Raw genomic sequence first — 25,603 nt, 5'->3', positions numbered from 1 at the left:
CAACACAAGACATGTTACAAGAGTGATGTAAGCGCATTATATTAGGGATAATCCAAGGACAATGGCCTTTAGTGTAAATTATAAGAGTGATATGTAAAGAAGACAAAGTACATTTGAATACTGTGTCTTGATATTGGCAGGTGTTAAATTTTGGTGGTGAGCAAGCGCATCACGACAAATTGAAAGAATGATGACAGCAACCAGAAATGACAGCGAACCATACTGTTTTCAGAACCTTCAACCAAGTGGCAGGAGCTGGCACAGCAGATAAACAAGGGTTAATACAGCAGCACCTGGTACTAGACCAAAGAATATCAAGCAATAGGTTTCTTTAGGGTCAAAGTACCCTATGTATTAGTAGGCCTGGGGCAAAACCCTTTTTTGGCTTTGAACAGTGCTTTCTTGGGCCAAGGCAAAGGCTCGGGAGTGTCTCATTTGGCAACATCCTATAGGGGTTCACAGTAGCAGCATCATCTACATCCATGAGTTACAAAAAAACAACCATTCCTAAAAGGGTGTGCATGTGAGACACTGCAGTGGGATTTGGAACTGTAAGGATAGCCTGGATATGGTCCACAAGTGTTTTTCTTTTGCAGAAACATCATGTTATTATTGTATTAAGTCAGTAAGCAAATACAATGCATCAATGTTGTACTGGTCTAAAGAATGAGACACAGCCTACAGGTCGCCCCCTTCTGAATGAGAACAGAACCAGAGGGGAGGTAAGGGAATCGAAGTCTTTCTTGAGCGCTTGGGAGACAATCGAGTGTGATTTTGTAAAGCAGGGAGAAAACCTCACACTTATTAGCGGTCTCTGTTCAAATGGAAAAGTAAAACTAAATTGGCTGGCAGGATGTATTGAGATTGAAATGAAGGACAGCACAAACCAACTTGATTTGGAACGATGCAATATTGGGCAGCAGAACAAAATTTTGAGCCCTTAGAACATGGACAAAGTGGTAACTACTCTTTCTGGGATTTTTTAATTAGTAAGATAGGAGTGTTGCAAATGGTAACAGCTCATGGTTAAAGTTTTTTTTTTTTTTACTGTAATCACCTTGGGCAAGACTGCGATCTTCAGTAGTAGTAAGACTGGGAATGAGTGTCTTACAGTTGTGTCCAATCATGAAGTTTGACAATTTCACTGTTCTGTGTACACAGCGATCTTTTAAAAATCATGTCTAAGTTGTCAAGTACAATCCCTGTCTCCTGGTGATGCGAGGGTTTCCGCTTAATGCATTAACAGGCCTAATCATAAAGATGGCCACTAAAGTTTACATGATTAGGCTTCACAGCACAGTTACATTTCATCAAAACAAATTTAAAGTTATGTGTTCGAGTGTGTGCAATGTAGCTCTTAATATTGAAATAAGACCGAATAGTTGGTTAATGCTCACAGTCCAAGAAACTGCAAGGTACTATTACACAACTGAAGATAATGCTCTTGTTTTGTAGACCATCTGACCATTCAATAGGTCCTTGTTAAAGAAAAGTGAATCTTCAGAATTCCCCTTCTCCACTTTTCTCTGAAAAGAAACCTCATCCAGTGTATGTGGGTGTTAATAACTGTGTGCATTGGTCTGTTTTTCTATGCTTTTCAGATACTTGCCTGAAATAATGAACGATGGGCTGACCAATCAGATCAACAACCCAGAAGTTGAAGTAGACATAACAAGACCAGATATATTTATACGACAACAAATCATGGCCCTAAGAGTGATGACAAATAAACTGAAGAATGCCTACAATGGAAATGATGTAAACTTTCAGGACACAAGTAAGTTAGAGCATTTGAAGCACACCACTGTCTCTGAAATATCTCAAAAGAAATTAGAACCACAACAACATCTCGCCAAGAGTATCTTATGCATTCTCGCTACTAGTCAAATATATTTATTTATGCTTGATCTAAGCAATGTTAGACACACGAATATATCAGGACACAAATTTGAAATGTTAAATGTGAAGTTCAACAACCTGTGCAAAAATTATGACTGATAGAAATTGTTTCGCGTGCCCTTAAACCTAAAATTATAGAAATACAACTGCACATTTGAGTGTGGCAGATATGAGGTTTCATTTTTTGGGGGTCAAGATCACAGTTCATAATCATAAGCTCGGTATGCATTGGCTCTCATGACCCACTTCAACACAGTTCAGGGACCTGCAATTGCCAGCAGGCTTGTCAGTATCTTTTTCCACATCATCCATGACAAAGAATTGACATGTAACAGTCCATAATGAGACTAGAAAGTCGATTCTCTACTCCACCACTCAGCATCCTGTGAGGGTGGATTACCTTTGCTGAACATTACCCTGCTGCGGCCCTGCACAAGCTCAGGACTCCTAAGGGGAACAGGATGTGTGAGGTGTGCATTTGAGTGCATTCCTCTGAGGATGAGAGAGGCATTGCATCCATGCAACAATTCAAGCCTGCCACTGCGCTGAGGCAGGAGATGTTCTAAAATCTGCCCTGCTCTCCAAAGCAATCACCCCCTGCTGCAAGTTTTAAGTCAAACAAAAAATACAGTACTGTACAATGTAATGCCTACACACCGGCTGCTGTTTTTGCAGTTGGGGCAGAAGCTTTTGTGCAAGAAAAATAATGCACATGCAGCTGATTTTGTGCAAGCTCAAATTCTCCTTCACTACTACCACAAGCACAAAATGTTTTTTTTCCCAATCTTCACTTTTGAAGATGGGTATAAGGTAGATCCTTACCCAATGTTTGTAAAACTAGTCACTAGTTTCCATTTTGATCGAGGAACATATTGTTAACAGGCAGCCTGTAGCCGGAACTACTCTGGCCCTAAATTGGCACAATTGCATGTGAGAAATGCTGCAAGGTCTGAAGAGCATTGCTTTACTTAACAGAAACTGGAAGAAATGTGTGATTCAGCAAAGGTAAAAGACAGGAGTCAAAAAGGCATCCGACTTTTTAAATTCACAGTGAGAAAAATCACCCTTCAGTGTCAGTCAGGATACAGTATAACAATGAACACTTTTCAAATATGGCCACATTGAAAACTAATGTGGATAGTTTGTGCTCTCTTGACATTTGCCTCGTTCTGGCCTTTTTCCTAGGGAAGTCCTTCCACTGTACAAAGAACTACTGGGCTATCCATCTGTTTTCAATACTGACAGACAGACAGACAGACAGAGATGGATAGATAGATAGATAGATAGATAGATAGATAGATAGATAGATAGATAGATAGATAGATAGATAGATAGATAGATAGATAGATAGATAGATAGATAGATAGATAGATAGATAGATAGATAGATAGATAGATAGATAGATAGATAGATAGATAGATAGATAGATAGATAGATAGATAATCAGGTATGTAGTACGTTATGTTATGTTAATTGAATTTTTAAAGCGCAACAGTTACCCTAAGGTGTCCTGGCACTGTGCACTTCCTGCTGTTTAGCGGAGAAATTATGTTATTGAGTAAACAACCATGTTTTCAGCCACCTTCTAAAAGAATGGAGATTTGCTGCATTCCTCAAATGGCAGAGCATTCCAGGCTTTAGATGCGCAGGTGATGAAACTCCTACCTCCCCAACTAACGTTTTTAAATGTGGGAACTTGAACATGTTTTGCTCCTGTGGACCGAAGAGTCCTACCAGGAACATACCATTTGAATCTTTGCCTCAGATGGTCGGGGCCTATTCCATTGAGGGCTTTAAAGGTCGTACAGAGGGCCTTGCAGCGTACCCTTTGTTTAACAAGGAGCCAGTGTAGTTGGATTAGTTCTTTTTTGACAGAGACAAATTTAGGTGTCCCTGACAGCAACCTAGACACCGCGTTTTGTGCGATCTGCCTGTTAATATGCTGTTTTTGGGCATTCAGTTAGAGGCTGTTGCAGTAATCCAGGCATGCCATAACAAGTACAGTCCTGAGACTTCCTTCTGGGAGATAGGGCTTTATTTTCCTTATAATCCTAAATATCATGAAGCAGGCTGACACCACCGCGCTTATGTGGTCACTGAACATAAGTTTGTTATCCACCTACACCCCCAGATTTTTTGCTTTTTGGGTGGGAGCAGGGTAAACCCCCAATTCTTCTGGCCACCAATCTGGTGTCCATAAGTGTGGATTATTTCCGAATACATAATACAGTCAATATATTTAATTGTACAAGTATGATAGCAGTTGAAGGTCAAATAGTATACATTTGATGTGTAGTAAAGCTTAATCAGATGAACCGTGATTAAAGTACACAGATAGATCAAACAAAAACCTCAACATATCAGAATCAGATTAATTATAGATCAACTCCACGTGTAAAGAGATCAGTAACTTAAGATATAATTGATGTAATTTTTTTTGTATTATGTTGGTATCACTGGTTTTCACCTGGAAGGCTCTAATGTAGAACCCTTTGCCACACAAAAATAATAACTATAGTGTAGCATTTTCCTTTCATGTATTAGTGTGGAGCACCTATGATGTAATGTAGCTGGATCGCCTCATTGTTCGATATCACATTCTGCTATGAGATGTATTTTGTTTATGTACAATTATTGAGGAGCTCCTGGGTCTTTAGCAGCTGCTCTTCTTACTTCTGATTTTATAAATAACTATCCTACCAGAAACCTCATTTAAATGAGTAAAATAAATTGCTACAATTTTGGTGAAGAGCTTCAGGCACATTTGACTGATTGAAGCTAACATCTAAAATTAAAATAATATCTAATATATACTAAATTAAAAAACAATGTTTATTACCACTATATTAAAGTAAACGATATTGAATACAACAATACTCTTGTAAAGAAAGATATTCTTCCAATCAACCTTCTACTAAATGATATTTATGTAGTCATAATGCACATTATTCATGTCACAGGATATTTAGGATCCATTATTTGGGTCATTTACTGCACTGGAAGTAGGGTTTGCTGCATCCTCTTGCCTTACCTATAGACAGTCTTGCCCTCCCCCATCCCTAGCATCTAAAGTGACTTTACTTTGTGTAACATTAGTTGTGAAAACCTCTCTTGCACAACAATCAGTGAGGGGATAACGCCTCAACAACATTGTCGAACTGAAGTTCACGCAACGTGTCAGAATGCGTACATATAAAAGGACCTTCAAGATGCAGACTGACCGGTAGAGGGGAAGTTTTGTTCAACTGGGTCAAAGGAATAGGATTTGCAATAAACTGCGACACATTCCTAACCAGTTTGCCTCTCAATGCTGACTTGGCCAGGGCACTGTTATTCCTCTCTACAAAGCTGGGCATGTGTTGATTCACAAACACTGACAATTGAATATAGTGTGGATACATCACTATGGTGCCTTGAACTAGGTTCTGACCTCATTCTAACCCTGTTTGAATACCTGCCGATTTGGTTTAGCAGATGGGCTGAGGATTTCCCCTGTCCTGATCATGTTGCTCCAGTAGTTACTATTCCTGCAACAATGTAAATATCACAACTAACAAGCCACTACTGTGAGATGGTAAAACCCATGAGCCCAAAACCATATGCGGCTAGGGACCCTAAAATTACTTCACTTGTTGAAATGAATCATAGTCTAGCTCCTCTGAAACAGGTTGAGTCCAAGTTGGAGATACACTCTGCCAAATTCAACTTTGGTTTACAATACATGACAGTAAAGACAATTTAGAAACAAAACTCGAAGCAGTGACCATTAAGATTTACCATTTAAGTGTAGTCCACTAGAAACTGAAAGTGAAGGTGGTGGAAAATGAAGCAGCCTTGTTGGAAGTTTCACCGGCTCTGGCAAATCTTCAAAAGATAATGGTCAAGCAACAGAAAGAGATCTAAGACTTCAGGTCAGCACAGAAGATGTAGAGAGCGGATCATGCCGCTATAATATCCATGTCGCAGACCTTCAAGAGTGGCAGAGGCAGTGGTGGCTCCTCCGCTAAAGTGGAGGAGCAACGCCCCACTGCTTTTTAGCAGTGAGATAAAAGGAAAACAAGAGGATAATAACTTGTTTTTTTATAATTTTATTTTCTCCTACTTGCACAGCTTTGAATGTGGGGGCGGGGTAGGGGAGGAGTGTAGCACCCTCCTAAGTGCGCAATAACTGTTGGCCGGCTCTCTCGGGTTCGGCCAAACAGTCTTGCTCATTTCGCATGTTCTCCATGCAGGCTGCATTACAGCCTGCATGGAGAGCATGTCCAGTTTCCTTTTTCAAACCAGCTTCAAAGAAGAGTTATTTTTTGTCACAAAGCTCTGTGTACCATTTTTAGTGGATAGGGATTTGTTTCAAAAACCATATGTGGTTGCATTGGAATGCCCATGTATCAGCCATGGAATGCCCTCTTGACACAATGTATACAAAAAAGGGATTGCCGGAATGTTTGAAATAATTTCAGCCATTGGTAATTTCTCAGGTTGCATCTAAGTCCATCGTTATTTTGCATACCATGCCATCTCAGTTTGGACCTAGCCATATGCAAATTGTCTTGACCCTGCTCCAATAGAACCAGTCCAGCCCAAACTCTCATGCCAGCTCCTCCCTGAATTACAACACAATCAACCTAAGACTGGTTTCGCCATATTAGGGCTCTTCAGTTGGGTATAGATTGCTTCCAGTACCACAGTGTGCATGGAACACATGTCTGGGCATACTTACGGTGTCCTACTGAATCATGCATAAAAGTAATAGATCGAATGCTGAAATGAATTTCAGCCACAAGGGTGAAACCAGTCAAATAACCCCAAGCAGTCACTGAAGCGCCCCAACAACCCTATCCCACGTTTTAAATTTTTTGGTTACTTTATTTTCAGGGTTCCACGGTACTTCCGCAGGACCACACAGGAGCCTGAACTGGATCCTGCTAGAGACCTACAGGACCGCACAGGTGGCCCGTGGCACAAAATTGTTTTTTAATGATTTTTTTGGCCCCTACCCTGACCCCTTGTACCTTATTTATTTGGGGGGGACTCAGAACACGAGCAGACAACCAATCAGATTGCTTACTACTATGGGATCAGTACTGAAGGGTGTGATGGGAATAAAGCCCTCTTGTTAAATCAGAATCCTCTTGTTTTTTTTAAATTGGGGAAAATTGGGCTAACGTGGGCCTCCTGCAGGACCATCTCCAATTTATCCCTAACTTTTGAGCATTGATTTCTCAAAAAACACTGAACAGATTTACACCACTTAATGAAAAGCACTCTTTGTAAGTAAAGATCTAGTTTTCTGCCAAATGTGGTGTAATTCTGTTCAGCATTTTTTTCTAAAACTCTCCCTAAAATTCCTAAAGGTAAGGCATGGAAAAACTATTTTTTCTCGGCCCCCACTTGACGAATCACCCCTAAACTTTCCAGGAAGAAGCTAAGGTGAGAGGATTTTTTGAATGTTTTATGGAGATTCATTACACTGCGCCAAATTTAATAGCAAAACAAAAAAAACATAAGCTGCTTCAATATTGTCTCTCCCAAAAAATGATTTTCCTATGAAAGTCTGACCAAGCTATACCTACATATTGGCATTATATATATATATATATATTCCTTTTTATGCTATATCTGATTTCTCTTATTTCTCCCTACATGGCTTCATCTTTGCACCACCAAAGGCCTCATGACAAGATTCTTGGTAAATCTGATGGGCTGGTAACAAAAGTGTCTAGCCCCATGTCATTACAAGTTCTGTTGTAATTTCTGTGGATTTGTATTTTATTCGGAAGGCCTGCCAGTGCTGGTAACAGAAACAGTTTGGGTTACACTTCAGTTAGAAATTAGGAATTACCAGAGGCAATGGAGTCAAAATGACTGATTCCCACAGTAATTTCTCATTTTAAGGGACCCTCAGGGTCCCACTTGTGATTCCCATTAACTCTACTCTCCAGAGTTATAGGTACCTCCAGCATCAGTACCTCTGTTGCTGGACTCACACAATAGTGACCCTATATTGAGGCCCCTAAATGTTAAAATAAGTTTGATTGCATTCAAACCTAATTCTTCCCACACTTCCCATGCTTTTGTAAACGTAGTGATTCATTCTGAGTGACCCGAGTAATCCTAACAGGGCTGCTATCAGGAGTGACTCACCCCAATTAATTAGTGGAGTTTCATCAGCATAGTTCAAATCTCTGGCTGGGACCCTGAGGAAAACATACAGGAGTTATCACAGAACACCAATTGACATGTCATTATCTAAAACCAGTTAAGAGGAGCATTTCTATTACCCTGACACCCCCAGAGTCACCACTAAGTCCAATATCGGTAACAAAGTAGGGGGAAATCAGGCAAAAAAATCCACTTGAATTAAAATCACACCATCATTGTCCCGCTGATAGCAGGCCTGACTCCAGCCTGTTTACCCCTAGCATAAATGTATGCAAGTATACTGTTTCTTTCACCCTAATCTGTGTTAGAGATGTAGCGGTGTTTGAATGCAAGCTTTGTTCACATTTTAAAACATTTTGTTGTATTGCTCTCCATTCTAGGTGATGAAACTAGCGGCTCAGGAAGCGGAAGCGGTTGCACTGATGACATCTGCCCTACAGAATTTGAGTTTGTTCCCACGGAAGCCGCCCCTGCGGAGCCAGACAGGAGGGAGGATGACTACTATTCTTCCGCATCCCAGAACAGTCAATCATATCTTGTGGTGTTTGGAGTGTTCATCATCCTCTTGCTGCAGAGACTGTGGAGATAATCTTAAATTTCCTATCAGAGACTGGGTTTTAGCTATGAGAACAGCCAATTTCCTTTTTCTTACTTTCTTGGGCAAAGGACCGTTTCCCAAACGCTGACAGTTTTCTACTAGAAGAGAGCGGTACCGCAACCTGCTTCAATTTCTTTTCTCCCAAAGAGTACCATGTACTGGACTATGCTGCTTCCTGACTCCTTCAGAAATTTGCAAACATCTTTACTCAGAGGTCCTTCTTTGGATATATGTTAAAGGAGAATCAATCTTCTTCATGTGCAATGATAAAGCAGATACAATAGGGTTCTTGCACTTTGTAATTTCAAAGTATGAAGAAAAGAATCTGAATTATCTTTCCATTTAGGACAACATTAAAAAATGATTGCATTTCAAGGGAAAGTCTCATTTAAGTAGATGCAACAATTCTCTCTGTACAATCGACACATCATCAGAGACTTCCATACCCATTTACCGTAAAAAAAAATAAAAAAAGTTATTCAATTTTGGATGGCAATCTAGAAAGCCTGGCCAAACCACAACCAATGGATTACAACAGATTTTCAATAGATTGATTGATTTTGAAGGTTTCCAAAGCAAAGACATCCTAAATAAAAATGTGTTTATCATTGAGCTAAAAAGAAAGCATCATTTGAAAACAAATTGTTCAATATACGTTTCAGTGGTGCCACTGTCTTACTAAGGGTGTTAACCTTTTTTATCATTGTTGTAACTTGTTTTCCACTGTCAGCCAGAATACTGGTGTCCAGTAAGCTCTTGCAGACCTCTCTTCATCAAAGAATTCTGGCGAACAGTCTCCAGCAACAACATTACACTTGACTTTGAAAAAGATTTGCAATTGAATATTTAGTTCCATTATCATTTTGCTACCAAAATTCAATACAATTGACCGAAATCATTGAAGAGTTCATCAGATAGAGTTTACCAACATCTGTGTCCTTTGTGTTAAGAGATGTCTATACTACAAAGGAACACTGTTATAAATAACTACATCATACAACATATATGAATTATAATAGACTCATGGAATTTAATTTCAGTTTTTTAGTAATAGTAGTATTCTCATCTATTTTTATATATTATTGATATTTACAAAACATATATGTATAGATGTTACAGAGTTCTAATTTAAAATTGCAAGTAAACAGTTGACGTACATTTATGAGAGTATTATTTTGGCAATCAGGACTACATTGTTCATGCCGCTGTTCTGGAAAAAATAGAAGTCTTCAATGACCATTGAGCTCTAGAATTCACAGGGAAAATCGATTTTATTAAAGTCTGCTGCCTACTGTGTGGATGGTTTTTAAGAATATAGTTGAAGGTCTATATTTGTGTTTCTATTTGTCTGTCAATTTTCTGAAGAAGCGTTTTAATTTTTCTAACTAAACAGTGTTCCTTTTTAGAATTCTGGAAACAGATTTTTAGGAGCTGGGTCAGGGACGTGGCTACCTTTTGGTCCAGCCGCTGCAATGTACTGGGACCTGGAGATGTTTGTTGGCCCAGTCTGCCCTGCACCAACTGATGTTATTTCAGAGGTTGTCTGTTCTGATTTTTATTTTGTAGACACAGTGTATTCCTGGGGTTTGGTTGTGTTTACTTTTTAGGGGGCGGGGTACAAGGGAGTAGAGGATAAGGGAGCCAAATACAAGAGAGATGAAAAGAATGAAAGAAAAGGAGAGGAAGAAAGAACGGGAAGAGGGCTGGGAAAAGGTGACAGATTGGGTGAAAGAAGGAAGGTTGCGGGAGAAGGATAAAGAAGATAAGGATGAGCAAAGTGGGCAAGGGAAAAGGAAGAAAAAGGAACCAGAAATAAGGAGAGAAGGAAGGAAGGAGAGGAGGATGAGTTGAGAGACAGGGATAAAGAGAGCGAGGGATAAAGAGGGGAGAATAGAGCAGAGTAGAGTGAAGAAAGAGAGTTTAGAAGGAAAGACGAGCTGAATGAGGAATTTTAAGACTCGTAAATGTCATTAGTGTGGCAGGTGTAGTGACACCAGCGCCCTGGGGAGTGGTGAACTTTGTATAGCAGTATTTTAAAACCCGGCTTGGGGGGGGCTAGTTTCAGTTATTGCACAAGGGCCCGTGACCCCCCAGTCTACGCCACAGGCGGGGGTGCAGACTCTGTCAAAAATAATAGCAGGCCTATTAAATTTTCTGCGGGCAGCAAAAATTGAAGTTCCAACTTCTTCATCTTGTGAAAAGTTTCAAGTAATGACAGTCATCCCATAGGTGCAAGTGTTAGTCTAGGGAAGCAGAGGGCTAGGAGCCAACATGAAGCACTCTGACGTAGTTACGTACATTTCTTTAGTTTGCCTAATGAAAATATAATGAGCATGCAACGTTGGATTCACAAGGCACTGGGCACTTTATTTTGCAGTCACAAAATATTACAAAAGTCCACTGAATAATATTCAGCTCCTAAGAGAAATCACTGTCAAGACATACGTAAGATACCTCGATTTCCTAGTCTTCGACAAGACACCACTAACTCTAAAGTGAAGATTAATGTCACTAAAGGTATCATATGATTACATTTTATCCTAAACACCCCACAATCTCACTGTGATTAGTATCACTTTCATCACCTTCATAGATGTATTTTTGTTCTGTTATATTGTGTATCTTTGGGTTCAGTTTTCTGTAAGGAGCAGTGTGCGCAGGACTGTTTTGAAGAAGGGTGCACTGCACACTATCAAAAATGTCACCTCGAGGAGATCCACTCCACCTTGGATCAGAAACTATTTTAAAGTATTCAAATTAAAAGTTATGCTTGATTTTCCATTGGCCAGATGGTGGATTCCGGGAAGAGGCCATGGCCTATGTAACAAAATGAATGTAATTAGCATATTTAATCTAGGTCATCCAATATGGATAAATGGTTCTCATGTCATGATTTTCCAGTCTGTTGAATTCCAGAGTCCTGACTTCTAAGTGCAGATGCCTGGTTGAAGAGGCAGCCATGAACAAGTTGATGACTAGTTGGCCTAGTTTCAGTCTCTTTTTGAAAATGAACAACTTATTTCTCTGTTTAATGTTGGCATCAGACAGCGAGCACAGCAGTATGAATAGTGCACTCGAGCCTTCACAGAAACACCCACAAAGTATTCGGTGGCTGCTTGGAACTGCTCTGTAATAGCGAGCAAAAGAGACACAGCACTTTTTAATAAACTTTGATGCTTTTAACGTCTTAACTCTTGGAAAACTTATTTTTTTTAAGTAACTTCTTTTGACGTATTTTGGTGAAATTCAAAAAGGACTGTTTTAACAAACTGTTTAACAAACTGTGTTTCCCACCAAGAAATGATCAGTGCAGCTCATGGTGGTTTTGATAAATGTTAATTGAAGACACCCTACTGGAACACTTCAGCAGGTTTTGATCACATAGCTCATTATTAAAGTGTAAAGTTCTGAGGCATATTAGGTTTTAGCTGCACTCCATAAACCATTCTTCATGTCATTTCAAGCATGGCACATTGCCTTAAATTGACAGAGGAATAATTGGTCTGCGTAGAAAATCAGAATTTTAAGTGAGAGAGAGAGAAAAAGAGAGCGAGAGAGAAAGTGTGCATGAGTGTGTGTGTTCGTTTTACTATACTTGTGGGACCTTGGGTGTAATAACAAACTCACGCTGTGGGGCCTTGATAGCACTGTGGGGACCTGACCTCGGGTCCCAACAAGGCAATGTCTTCTAAATGATGAAAAAAATGACTTCAGGACCATCTGTGTCAATTTTACAACTTTTTAAAAAATTGCCTTGTGGGGACTTGTGTTTCATCGAGTGTGTTTATATTTCTGCTCAGCTCTGCCCCTGTAGACAGGAGGTGGTATTGCAGTCTTAAACACACTGCATTTAAACACACTTTGCTTACCAGAAACACACACTAGCAGCAGAAAGGACAGGAACTTGATTTTTTTAAATCCAAATTAACGTTTTCTGCAATTATAAAAAGAAAACTTTATGTACATGAAGTATTTAATTTAGACTTTTTGTGCCTGAATGTTGTTAGTGATTTTATAAATATTGCTAAAAGCAATTAAGGTCAGTTTTGAATCCCAGAATACTTAACTACTGCTGTTTGATTCTTAACTGCCGTTAAAAAATGAAGATGCGCTATGCTGTGATAAAATATAAACTGGTTTTATAATTTTTGGCAAATAGCTTAAAGGCATCAATGCTTATGAGTCTTATTCTTGCATTGCTATTGTTTGTATATTAATATGCATTATGGAACATGTTCTTTTAGATGATGGCTTGAACGGAAACAGCCTTAACAACATTGCCTTTACCACGAAGCATTTACCATGCATGCCTTTACCACACAGGTAAATTTGTGTGCGTTTACCGTGCCTGCCTGTACCACGGATGATACGTTACGAGTGGTAAAGGTGGTAACGGTAATTTTAGGGTTTAGGGGTGGGTGGTGGTAAAGGGCGTTATGGGTAAATTTAGGGAATAGGGGTATGTAGTGGCATGGGTGGTAAGGGTATTTTCAGGGTTTTGGGTGAGTAGTAGTAAAGAGTGGGAAGGGTAATTTTAGGGTTATGGGGTGGATAGTTCTAAAGGATGGTAAGGGTAATTTCAGCATTTTGGGGTAGGTAGTAGTGAAGGGCGGTAAGGGTAATTTTAGTGTTTAAGGATGGAAATGGTAAGGGTAATATATATATATATATATATATATATATATATAAATTCACAGAAAAAAAAACATGTTTCAGGGGTGTTATAGTTAGCTGGACATTTCACTCGTACAAAATCATAGAAATTCCCATGTTATAGTTAGTTCAGCTAACTATAACTTGCGCCCCCGCAATGCACTGCTGATGACATCACATGTTACATCACTCATGACATGGTCAGTGACATCACTGATGACATCTCAAATGACATCACTGATGACTTATCCAGTGTCTGTGTGTTTCTGTAAAGTTTAAGTATGTTTATTATATATAGGGAAAGGCATATTGAAGTATGAGTGGGTGTATAGGTTTGTGAATGGATGATTTTGTTGGTGCGTGACTGACTCTATAAGTGAGTGATTAAACATATCTTACTGAATGCATGGGTTAGTGACTAAACTGTGTGAATGTCTGTATCCGTCTGTCTGTTGGTGTGTAAACGGCTGCATGGGTTTGCAAATAGCTACATGAGTGTCTATATGGGTTATAGATTGGTTGTCTGAGTATCTGTATGGGTGCCTGAGTGTTTGTGTGGGTGGGGTGTGTGTGACTCTGTGCATAGATGTGTGACCGGGTGATTCACTGGGTGCATGGTTTCAAGAGTGCATCTGTGATGGACTGTATGGGTGGGTGAGTGTGTGTATGGTTGTGTTAGTGAGTGAATGTATATTTCAGTGGTACATGTGTGAGTAGCTACATATGTGAAAGGCAGTATATATGTGGGTTGGAGTACATAAATGGCTATAAGTGAGAGTGTGTTATTGTGAGAGTGGCTGTATGGATGAGTGTGTGCGTGTATCATTGATTGTATAAGAGTGTAAGAATGTGCTAGTATAGGTGAGTAAATGGCAGTGTGATTAATTATTTGCATGACTGAGTAGGTGTATGAGTACCTCTGTGGATGAGTGGCGGTGTGTGAGTGTCTATATAGGTGTATGACTATATATGATAGTCCTATACTGAGTGACTATAAGTATGAGTGACTGTACGGATGAGTGAGTGGATGGGTGTGTAGACCTAAGAATCAGTAAGTGGGTATGTAGTTATTGGTGTTGGAATGTCTATGGTTTTGAGAAAGGCAGTCTGTAATTTAGAGTGGGTTTATCAAAGGTTATATTAGGGTGTGAGAAGATGCATCAAATTATCACATGGATGATGTCATCGGTGATGTCATCAGTGATGTCCTTTGAGATGTCATCAGTGATGTCATCAGTGATGTCACTGACCATGTCATGAGTGATGTAATATGTGACGTCATCAGCAGTGCATTGCGGGGGCGCGAGTTATAGTTAGCTGAACTAGCTATAACAGGGGAATTTCTTTGGTTTTGTACGAGTGAAATGTCCAGCTAACTATAACACCCCTGAAACCTATGTTTTTTTCTGTGAATATCTAAGGTTTTTTAAATGCTAATTCCTAACTATAACATGCCTGCTGAAACCTATGGTTTTTTAAGTGAATGTCAAAGGTTTTTTAAATGCTAATTTCTAACTATGCCTACAGAGATAGGACATGTGAAAAAAGAAGAAAAACACACAGAGAGAAGAAAAAGAAATGCAGAAAGAAGCTCAAAGACAAAGAAAAGTGCCGGAAGAAGGAAGATGTGCAGAAAGAACAAACAGAGGAGGAGAAAGAGTCTTTGTTGCAAAATCATCCTGTACCCTCAACTTTTTCAGATGGGTACTGGTGGTAACTGACTCTGACTAATGAGTCCTAGAGCCAACGCTATGCTAAAAGACACTTAGAATACAGTTAAACACCTACATACACTAGGGAACACTATGCGCTGGGGTACCCCTGTTATTAGTCAAAGTAGTCAGGGTGTAAAGGGTATAAGAAGCGCACATATAGTATTCACACTAAATATTATTGAGAAACAAAATAATACGGTGCATCCAGAAAAAGGAGAGAAGACACCCTAACCCCTCCAAGTTTCAATCATAGGATTGATTACAACATTCACAATTTGTCGGAGCAAACGTCACCAAAAATAATTAAGAATATTCATCAGAAAGTAATGCAAATAGATATATTATTTTCTTGTTCTTCTTCTTAATTAATTTCCAAAATTCTTCCAATTCCTTGTGCCAACGCGTTTCATCGCTAATGGCATTAAGCCTACGACTTTCTCAAGGCTGAAAGTGACACAAAATTCAATATTGTAATAATAAACAGAGTACAATTTTCATAAGACCAAATAAACCCCATGGGTAATGCCTGGGTGATTGCATGAGTGCATGGGTAGTTCCTGGGTGATTGGAAGAGTGTATGGAACTGCCTAAGAGATTGAAGAAGTTCATTGGTAGTGCCTGGGTGATTAGAGGAGTGCAGTTGTAATGTCTGGGTGATTGGAGGAGTGCATGGGTAGTGCCTGGGTGATTGAAGAAGTGCATGGGTAGTACCTGCGTGATTGCATGAATGTGGGGGTAATGTCTGACAGATTGCATAAATGCATGGGTAGTGTCTGGGTGATTGGAGTAGTGCATTGGTAGTGTCTGGGTGATTGCATAAGTGTAAGGATAATGTCTGGGTGATTGCAAAAGTGCATAGGTACCATCTGGGTGATTGGAGAAGTGCATGGGTACTGCCTGAGTGATTGAAGGAGTGCATGGGCAGTGCCTGCGTGATTGTATGAGTGTAGGGGTAATGTCTGGGTGATTGCATAAATGCATGGGTAGTGTCTGGGTGATTGGAGTAGTGCATTGGTAGTGTCTGGGTGAAGTGTAAGGATAATGTCTGGGTGATTGCAAAAGTGCATAGGTACTGTCTGGGTGATTGGAGAAGTGCATGGGTACTGCCTGGGTGATTGAAGGAGTGAATGGGTAGTGCCCGCATGATTGCATGAGTGTAGGGGTAATGTTTGGGTGATTGCAAAAATGCATGGGTAGTGTTTAAGTGATTGGAGTAGTGCATTGGTAGTGTCTTGGTGATTACATACGTGCAAGGATAATGTCTGTGTGATTACAAAAGTGCATAGGTACTGTCTGGGTGACTGGAGAAGTGCATGGGTACTGCGTGAATGATTGGAGGAGTAGATGGGTAATGCCTGGATGATTGCATGAGTGCATGGGTAGTGCCTAGGTGATTGGAGGAGTGCATGGGTACTGCCTGAGTGATTGAAAAAGTGCATGAGTAGTGCCTAGGTAATTGGATAAGTGGAGGAGTAATGTCTGGGTTATTAGAGGAGTGCATGGGTACTGCCTCAGTGATTGAAGGAGTGCATAAGTAATGCCTGAGAGATTGAAGGAGTGCATGAGTAATGCCTGGGGGATTGCAAGACTGCATGGGTAGTGCCTGGGTGATTGGAGGAGTGCATGGGTACTGCCTAAGTGATTGAAGGAGTGCATGGGTAATGCCTGGGTAATTCCTTGAGTGCCTGGGTAGTGCCTGGGTAATTGGAAGAGCGCATGGGTACTGCCTGGGTGATTGCATGAGTGCATGGGTAATGCCTGGGTGATTGCATGAGTGAAGGGGTAATGTATGGGTGATTGGAGGAGTGCATGTGTACTGCCTAAATGATTGAAGGAGTGCATGGATTATATCTGGGTGATTGCATCAGTGCAGGAGTAATGTCTGGGTGATTGGAGGAGTGCATGGGTACTGCCTGAGTGATTGAAGGAGTGCATGGGTAATGCTTGGGTGATTTCATGAGTGCAGGAGTAATGCCTGGGTGATTGCATAAGTGCATGTTTAGTACCTGGGTGATTGAAAGAGTGCGTGGGAACTGCCTGAGTGATGGAAGGAGTGCATGTGTAATGCCTGGGTGATTGCATGAGTGCAGGTGTAATGTCTGGGTGATTACAGGAATGCTTGGATACTGCCTGAATGATTGAAGGAGTGGATGGGTAATGCCGTTTCCACAAGAGTGGAACAAAAGTGGAACTCCTGCCAATTCAGTGTTCTTATCTCTGGGGAAGGGGTGTCTCGTGGTCCCAAAAATGGATAATATTTGCTCTGGTGTAAAGTGCATTGGGAGGTGTGGTGCAGCATTCAGCGAGACAAAAGTTCTCATATTCCAAGCCACCTCTAACTATACTAACTGAAAATATTATGAGAACGTGTGCGAGTGCGCATGCCTAAGAACACCCAGCCACCTCTTCATGTCGTATTCTTGACGCGCTGTCCTATCATACTTCATCGGAGCTGCACTCACACCAGGGCCTCAAGCTGGTACGGAGGCCAAGAAGTGGACCTGCGACTTGCGGTCTAATTCCCGGGGTGTGGAGCGAGAAGTACCACTGACAGCACATCCACGGGTCAGTTCTGTGTCTTGGGGTACAAACCTTGCAAAAGTTAGCATTTGCTTTCTATTTATAGGGTATGTCAAGTGCCTTTCATGTATCACAGCACTATGATACAAAAGACTCATTCCTTTTGACTGACATCTTTATCTTCACAATATTTGCAACAAACCATATATACAACAAACTTGTGTTATTTTCTCCCTCGGCCCCAGGGATATTAAATCACTTCTGAGACTGGTTCATCCCTTGTCATTATACTGGACTGGTTTAGTCCAAGGCAATTGATACAGACTGATCAGTCTCTAAGTACAAGCCTGTCACCAAGGGTGCATTTGCTGTTTGCCAAGTCTTGTTATATGGCAGTGGCTAAGATGAGCGGTATGCATGTGAACTTACACATAGGCATGCAAAAACAAATGGATTGCAAGTCATAGCTCATTTACAAATGAATTTTCTGAATAGTTATTCTTTCTAGAAAGCAGAGCATGTGCACACTTATATTATATTACCCGATCCAATGATTTGTCAGAAAGTGCGCATTCTCAATCTTCTTTAAAAGCCAATTAGATCTTGCAAAGCTTTTCTTTTGCTGCTCGTTTTTTTTGTACACCTTGCATTTTTCAGTTTTTGACAGGTGTAGATGGCTTATGGGATTTTCAGTGGAGCTTAGGCCAAGCACACAAGCATTTCTGGTATAAGAAATGGACCCCCCTGGGCTGCTCTGTGTGCCCAAGGCAGACACATAGATAAAAGACATTGGGGGATATTCTCAAGAACCTGTGATAACTACCGCAAAAGTAGCTTAACACAACTACTCACATCGCAGTCTATCGTGGGAAATAACACCTTGTCAACGTGGTATTCTCAATACTGCGGCACCATGCGATAGACCCACGATAACACGTCAAATGTTTGTGATAAAGTCAACGCAACGCCGCAAAAACACGAAACACCAAAGCCCAAAAAGTTGCGATGATGCCAATCGCGACACTAAAACCAGCGAAAACCAGCCACAGGCCTGCAATTCCCATGCGTCATGTGGGAAAATGCACCATTCATACGGAAATGAAAGGGAGATAAAAAGTAACAGCGTAGCACCATGGATGCACCCGGACCGAGTGCAGAGAACAATGTGAACCCCACAAGCCCCACAAGCCACCAGCAAGGAACAATGGGGTCTGGGAGAAAAATGAGAGGAAGACGGGGTGCAGTCCACAGGAAAAGCAGATCAGCATCACGGAGCTGACAGAACATTACCATCAACTGACACACAATTATACCACAGTGAATGCAGTCAGAGTGTCGAGGAGGTCAATGGAGGAGGACAAGAGGCACTGGCATGATGTGAAAAGCCAAACCAAGCACAAACCCGCTGCCAACAGGAAGGCAGCAACGGCAACAGGAGGTGGGAGTCCTGCGCCACAGGTGGAGCTGGAGGAAACTGAGGCTACAGTCATCAGTGTGGAGATGCTGTGCAAGGAGGTGGGAGTTAGGACACAGCCCGAGAGGACCTGACACAGCATCAACAGGGTGAGTAATAACCAGGGACTGGGGGGACAGGGGGAGATGGGCACAATGGCACACATGCACAATGATGTGTAGCACACTGCACACCCAGAATGACCCTGTAACATGTCCCTCCTCCACGTGGCACACAGCAGCACACACACATAGCAATAACAGCACATCCACATTGACCACAATGTGGCACAAAGTGCAACACCAACACTGCAGAAGAGAGGAAACAACTGGGTGCGCTCATGTGCTGAAACACGCCAACCACATCTAACAGAGCAGGAAACTGTGAGAAGGAAATGTACGCGTACAAACCCACATCTGTCATGTAGTCCAAATGTCCACTGTCCCGCATCAAAATCCAGCACCTCTCAAACAGTCACAATGTACAGAGTCATAGAGTCTGCATGTAAACAAGGACAATGCGCCAACATACCTGTCAACACAATGTCAACATGCATCTCCCCTTCACATTGCAGAGGGACATACAACACCTCCAGCAGAGCAGACCAGACTACCCATCAGTGATGCTGGAGAGGACCACCCTACCATCGGCACCAACACCCTACAACAGCCCATGGACATCTTAGGCAACTCACCCCCAGGAGCAGGGCAGCCAAGTCACACAGAGGAGAGAGACCCCAGCCCCTGCACAGACCACACAGCAGGAAGCACCCGCCATCACGGCTGGCTCCCAACATGTCACCTAGGCACACATCGCATCCCAATGCCAGGTGTCAGAATGACAAAAGGAGGTGGCCAAACAGGAGCGGGTGACGCCTAAACCCATGGAACACGAACTAGACCACATGCGTAGTTGTCTAATTCCCCTCAGGGACCACCTACACCACACCAAGGAGATCCACACTGCGACAGAGACACATGCATGTGCACATTTACAGTACTGAACCACGCCCAGAGCACGCAATTATCATTCACACACCCACGCCTGACCTGCATACGACGGCCCAGTACACTCCTCTAACGTATTGAGTGGGTGACATTAATGCTACATGTCCAAGGTCTAACACGCTGCCTGCGGTGATATGTTGGCATTCGCTTTACACAACACAATGTAATGTTGTCGGGCTCGGGCCCTCATGCATACATTATGAACAAAAGGACTCACGCAGATAGTTCATGGAGCAGACCACAGGCACGTGCGCTCGGCCCATTTATTGGCAGGACCACATGTACAGTGACGCCTGTGCTGGATGTGTGTAGGGTGAGTGTAAGGCAGCCCGCAAGGAGTTGTTGGTGCTGGCAAAAACTTGAACAGTGAACAGCAGTAAAACGGAAACAGAAAACACCAGCATAACAGAGACAACAGCGGAGCCTCATGGAGTTAGCCCGAGCAAGTACAGAGGTCACCCAATATGCAAACAGAAGTGTCCGTGAGTTGCAGTGCACTGAGGTTGGGGCACCTGGAGTGCCAAGCAGGGTATCAGGCAGATGATGTCATCCACCACAGGTGTGAGCATCTTAGTTAGTCTGCCAGTATGACTGTTTCGACTATTGCAGTTGGTGGTTGGATGTGGACCTGGTGGTGGTGGCATGTGCCTCCTGCGGTGATGCATCATCCGGGCCGCTCAGGAGTCGATTTGATGTGTGAGCCCTGGTGTAACACAGTTGAGGCTGGAGGCAGAGGACAGCGCAAGGCCACAGACACATGGCGTCGATGATCCCAAGGCCATCGTCTCAGAGGCCATCCAATATCTCAGAAGACAGGGTCCTTGACTTGAGCTGCACAGAGTTAGTGGCCCCGGATGCACTGCGGCCGGCACAGGCACCCTGCCACGGGAGGGTGAGTTGCGGTGCAGTGAGATGGGCCATGCGAGCTGAGCGGGTCCTCATCGGTGTCCGAGGTGAATGTGGCAGAGGGTTGCGGGGGACAGTGGAAGGTGTCCTCCAGGGCATGATGCAGAGGTTGGAAGCTGTACAGAAGAAGCAAATGGAGGAGTGGAATGCCAAGGCATCGTTTTTGCCACAAAGTCAGTATCACCGACATGATGGTGATGACAACCCCAAGTCCATGGACTCAGTCGCCACCAAAGTTCAACCAGAAAGTGTCCATGGGTCTCGGGGAACAGACTTAGTGGCACCGGGGCTCAAAGGGGATGCAGTCTGCGATGAGGCCTGTACAATGACATCAAGTCAGCCATACATAAATCAAGACTGAGTTCGAAATGTGTGACCTACTCGACCGCAGTGTAGGCCCGAGGCAGCAGTCAGCGTGGGCCAGACGCAGTTCAGCGAGCTCCTCCTGGAACTCTAACACACAATGTTGGCATGGCATTTGGGGGTGACTTGTGGTTGACGGAAGCAAAAGCACCAGAGCAGAGCGGGTGTTCAGTCCGCGACTATGCCATGTCCTGCCTGATATGGACTGGATTGGGTTGGCGCGAGGCCTGCTGGACTGCAGTGTAGGCCGATGGCGTAGTCATCAAGGGCCCACAGACACATGTGGTTGGGATGCCAGGCACAGACTTGGTGTCACCACACCGAAGGGAGTACAGTGATGTAAACGCTGCATTAATGTGTGTACTCAGACAATGTATGATCAAGACTCTGTCCTAAATGTGTTACCTACTCGCCCGCAGTGTAGACCAGAGGCAGCAGTCAGCAAGGGCCCACAGCCACGTGCCGTTGTCTTGCGATGTACAGAGTTAGTGACACCAGGGCAGTTGTCGGTAGTGTTCGATCACCTCCGTAACGATGATCCTTTTTTCCTCCTGACTGACACGCGTCTTCCTCTCACACCTCTCCTTGTGTGCAATGATATGTACCCTGCCATTGACTAATCAAGACTCAGTCCCACATGTGGACCGACTTGAAAGCAGCATGGCCTGAGGGCAGTAGTCTGTATGGGCCCATGGACACGTGTGGATGGAATGCTATGCACAGACTTGGTGACACCACATCGAAGGGAGTATAGTGAGATAAAATCAGCCATAATTGATGTTCTCTGCCATAGTGTAATCAAGACTCAGTTCCAAATGTGCAACCTACTTGTCCGCTGGGCATCCGGGTGGAGTACGTCAACAAAAAGGGATTCTGCAGGCCTGTGTTGCGGAGGCTGTGATGGTCTGAGGAGGCTGCCAGATTTGCGGCACTCGGGCTTGGAGCATGCACTCGCACATGGTGGGCCCTCTGTGACACTCGCCGGTGTCGGCAGGTGTGCATTGAGGCCTGGGTGCGCAGGGTCTGGCAGGACTGGTACGGGGACCTGAGGCCCGGGGTGCAGCAGGCGCACAGGAATGCAGGCAACACCGCTCACGGCGACGGCGTCAACCTCGTGGTGGGGTGAGGGGCGCTGCCCTGGCAGTGACGTTGGGCATTCCGGAAGAGGACCACGCCCAGAGCTACGTGCTTTTTATTCACACCCCTACGCTGGCCTGGCCTATGCCGGGCCAGCCCACTTCGCTCACGCTTACAGGGGGGGACGTAACAAGCTACTTTTCCGGGATCTTCCCCACTGACTGGGGTGACATGGTTGCATCCACTGTCCATTGCACTCCATACACCAGCGGTGTATGTCAACATGGATATGTGTGTGGTCTGCATACTGCAGTCTGGCCATCGCTTCCACACCACACTTGGCATTGTGTACATTCTCATTCATCGGTCATTTGCCTCCTTCGCACATGCCTGGTCCCCACCTCTTCCCACAATCTGCTATCATGTAGCTGAGGTGACATGCAGTTGATGGCTTATGTGCATGTTGTGCTGTTGTGTCTGGTGGGTGGACATGTTGTTTGGCATGTTGTATGTGAGTTTGTGACATGTGCATTCCCAGTGTTGTGAGTTGCATGATTGTGGAGTTGAGGTGTGTGGCGTGTTCATTAGGTACTTGCCAATGAGCAGCGCATTTCCGTAGGTGCCAGCCAGGAACCGCCGGGTGATGATGGACTGTCGGAAGATGTAGGACTCAAGCACTCGGAATGGGGGGTTGGCGTTGTTGTTGGTGGAGATTCCCAGGTGGTACACTATTGCCAGCACATTGATGGTATGTGTGTGCTTTTGGTAGCGGATATTGTTGGCAGTGTCACCATGGGGCACAAGTAGGACATGTGTGCATTCAATTGCCCCCTGACACATGAGGGAAGCCAGCTATGGCGTTGATGCCTTGCTTGGTCTCCAGCTGTTCTTGCACAGTGTGGGGGAAGGCTAGGTAGTGTGGTACCAAGCTGATGATGGCATCCAAGACAGTTGTGGGGTGCTTGGATTGGGCTGGCTGTGAGAGTCCTCCGACTCTAGTGGTTGTTGGTTGGCAGGTCCCAGAGGCCAACAGGTGCAGCACAGCCAGCAGCTTTGTCTGCGGAGGGATGGTGGTTGTCCGCTGTGTTGGTACCGTCGGCCTGTGGGCAATGGTGGTCAGGATGAGTAGGATGCTTGTCCTTTTGAGCCTGCGGTGGGCAATGACATTCTCTGGTGTTGGGTCTGTGAGGTTGGTGCATTTTCAGCAGGTCGATGTCTTTGTCTGCGCTGCCTCAGTGTTGGTCCAAGAGGGGGGCGGGGTGGCCGGGGGGGGGTCCTGGGGGTTGTGGCGGCGGGTGTTGTTGCCCTATTAGGGCTCCGGGCTGCAAGTTCAGTTGCCCGGGGGCATGTGTTGTTCTTCATGTTTGGCTATGGGCTGTGCTCCCTTGTCTGGTGCTGGTTGTTGTCCGACTTTGCACCAAGTCAGAGCAGGTGTTAATTTCCTGCTGCTAACGTGCCTTATCGCATGTTTTGTGATCTTATCGCCGATCTGGCTGGTCGTTGGGAATGTTGTGGAGTGGTGTTGTTGCGGCTTACTGCACCGGAACGCCTACTCTGCATCTCATTAGCGATAGTTGCCGGGGTCATCTGTGGAGATGTTTTTTGAGGATGCTATCGCCTGAAAACTGGTGATATGGGCTGTTAGCACCGGCTTGCGAATGGGGCGGTAACTTTATCACGAGTTTGGCTGCGATAAAGTGCCATTAACTCGGCGATAGCTCCTTGTGAATATGCCCCATTATCATTTACAATGCCAATAACTCTAACTCTCCCAAATGCGAGACCTATTGCACTGCAAATGCTTGTTTTGCAATGTGCCTAGCTGTAGATTTTGGACCCTAGCTCAGCCGGCAACTCAAGAAACCTTGCAAACCTGCACATTTCTGAAAATTAGACACTCAGGGAAATCCAAGATGGGGTTACTTGTGTGACTCCCACCAGGGTCTGTTACCTAGAATCCCTTGCACACCTCAAATTCTGTCTAAAAAACACATTTTGCTCACATTTGTGTGATAGAAAGTTCTGGAATCTGAGGGGAGCCACAAACTTTCTTCAACTCAGCCTTGTCCCAAGTATTCTGATAAAAATGGCACCTCACTTGTGTGAGTAGGACTAATGCGCGCAACAGGAAACGGCCCAAAATGCAACTTGGACATGTCACATTTTTCCACTGAAAATGGTCTTTTTATTTGCAATGTACCTAGCTGTGCATTTTTGGCCCTAGCTCAGCTGACACCTAGGGAAACATGGTAAACCTGTAAATTTTTGAAAACTAGAAACCCAGGGGAATCCAGGATGGGGGGGCTTGTGTGGCTCACACCAGGTTCTGTTACCCAGAATCCCTTGCAATCCTCAACATTTGTCTAAACAAACACATTTTCCTCACATTTCTGTGATGGAAAGTTGTAGAATCAGAAGGAAGACACAAATTTCCTTACGCCCAGAATCCTCCCAAGTCTGCCGATAAACATGATACCTCACTTGTGTGGGTAGGGCTAGTGCCCACAACAGAAAACAGACAAAAACGCAACGTGGACACATCAAATTTTTCCACTGGAAACTGACCCTTTTTTGCAATTTGCTTACCTGTGGATTTTGGGCCTTAGCTCAGCCAGAATCTAGGGAAACCAAGCAAACCTGTACATTTTTTAAAACTAGACACCCAGAGGAATCCAGGGTGGGCTGACTTGTGTGACTCTCACCAGGTTCTTTTGCCCAGAACCCCCTGCAAACCTCAAAATCTGTCTAAAAAACTACTTTTCCTCACATTTCTGTGATGGAAACTTCTGGAATCTGAGGGGAGCCACAAACTTCATTCCACCAAGAATTCCCCCAAGTCTGCAAATAAAAATGATACCCCACTAGTGTGAGTAGGCCTAGTGCACGCAACAGGACACAGTCTAAAACACAACATGGACACATCACATTTTTCCACTGAAAACTATCCCTTTTTTTGCAAAGGGCCTAGCTGTGGTTTTTGGGTCCTAGCTCAGCTGGCCCCCAGGAAACATAGTGTAGTGTAGCTTGAGCACAGCCACAAATTTAAAACTGGATTACTTTTGCCAAAGTGAACATTTCAACCCCGCACTGGTGGGCAAAGTCACAAACAACCGGCAACGATTACCTTGTTACTTGTTGCTCAAAATTCCTTGGTTGTAGCACAATAGACGTTTTTGTGGCATAATTTCTTTTCCAGATGTAGACTGGCTTGTAACTGTATTTTCTAATGTAGTAGATGATGAGATGAAGA

General features: G+C 43.5%; 1 protein-coding gene across 2 annotated transcripts in view; it reads left to right on the top strand.

The window, feature by feature from the left end:
- The window catches only part of GPC6 (glypican 6), a 3,429,025-nt gene extending 3,417,179 nt beyond the window's left edge, over positions 1-11,846 (top strand). For both annotated transcript variants that reach the window (XM_085622132.1, XM_085622131.1), the window contains 2 exons: positions 1,602-1,777; positions 8,442-11,846. In XM_085622132.1, the coding sequence (XP_085478258.1) occupies positions 1,602-1,777; positions 8,442-8,650 (385 nt within the window). In that variant the 3' untranslated portion in view covers positions 8,651-11,846. The remainder of the gene's footprint in view (positions 1-1,601; positions 1,778-8,441) is intronic.
- The last annotated feature ends 13,757 nt before the right edge of the window (positions 11,847-25,603 follow it).

Source organism: Triturus cristatus, chromosome 8 (genome assembly GCF_964204655.1).
Source record: "Triturus cristatus chromosome 8, aTriCri1.1, whole genome shotgun sequence".
NCBI lineage: Eukaryota > Metazoa > Chordata > Amphibia > Caudata > Salamandridae > Triturus > Triturus cristatus.
Note: the sequence above shows the minus strand (reverse complement) of the source record. Positions and strands in the feature narration are given on the sequence as shown.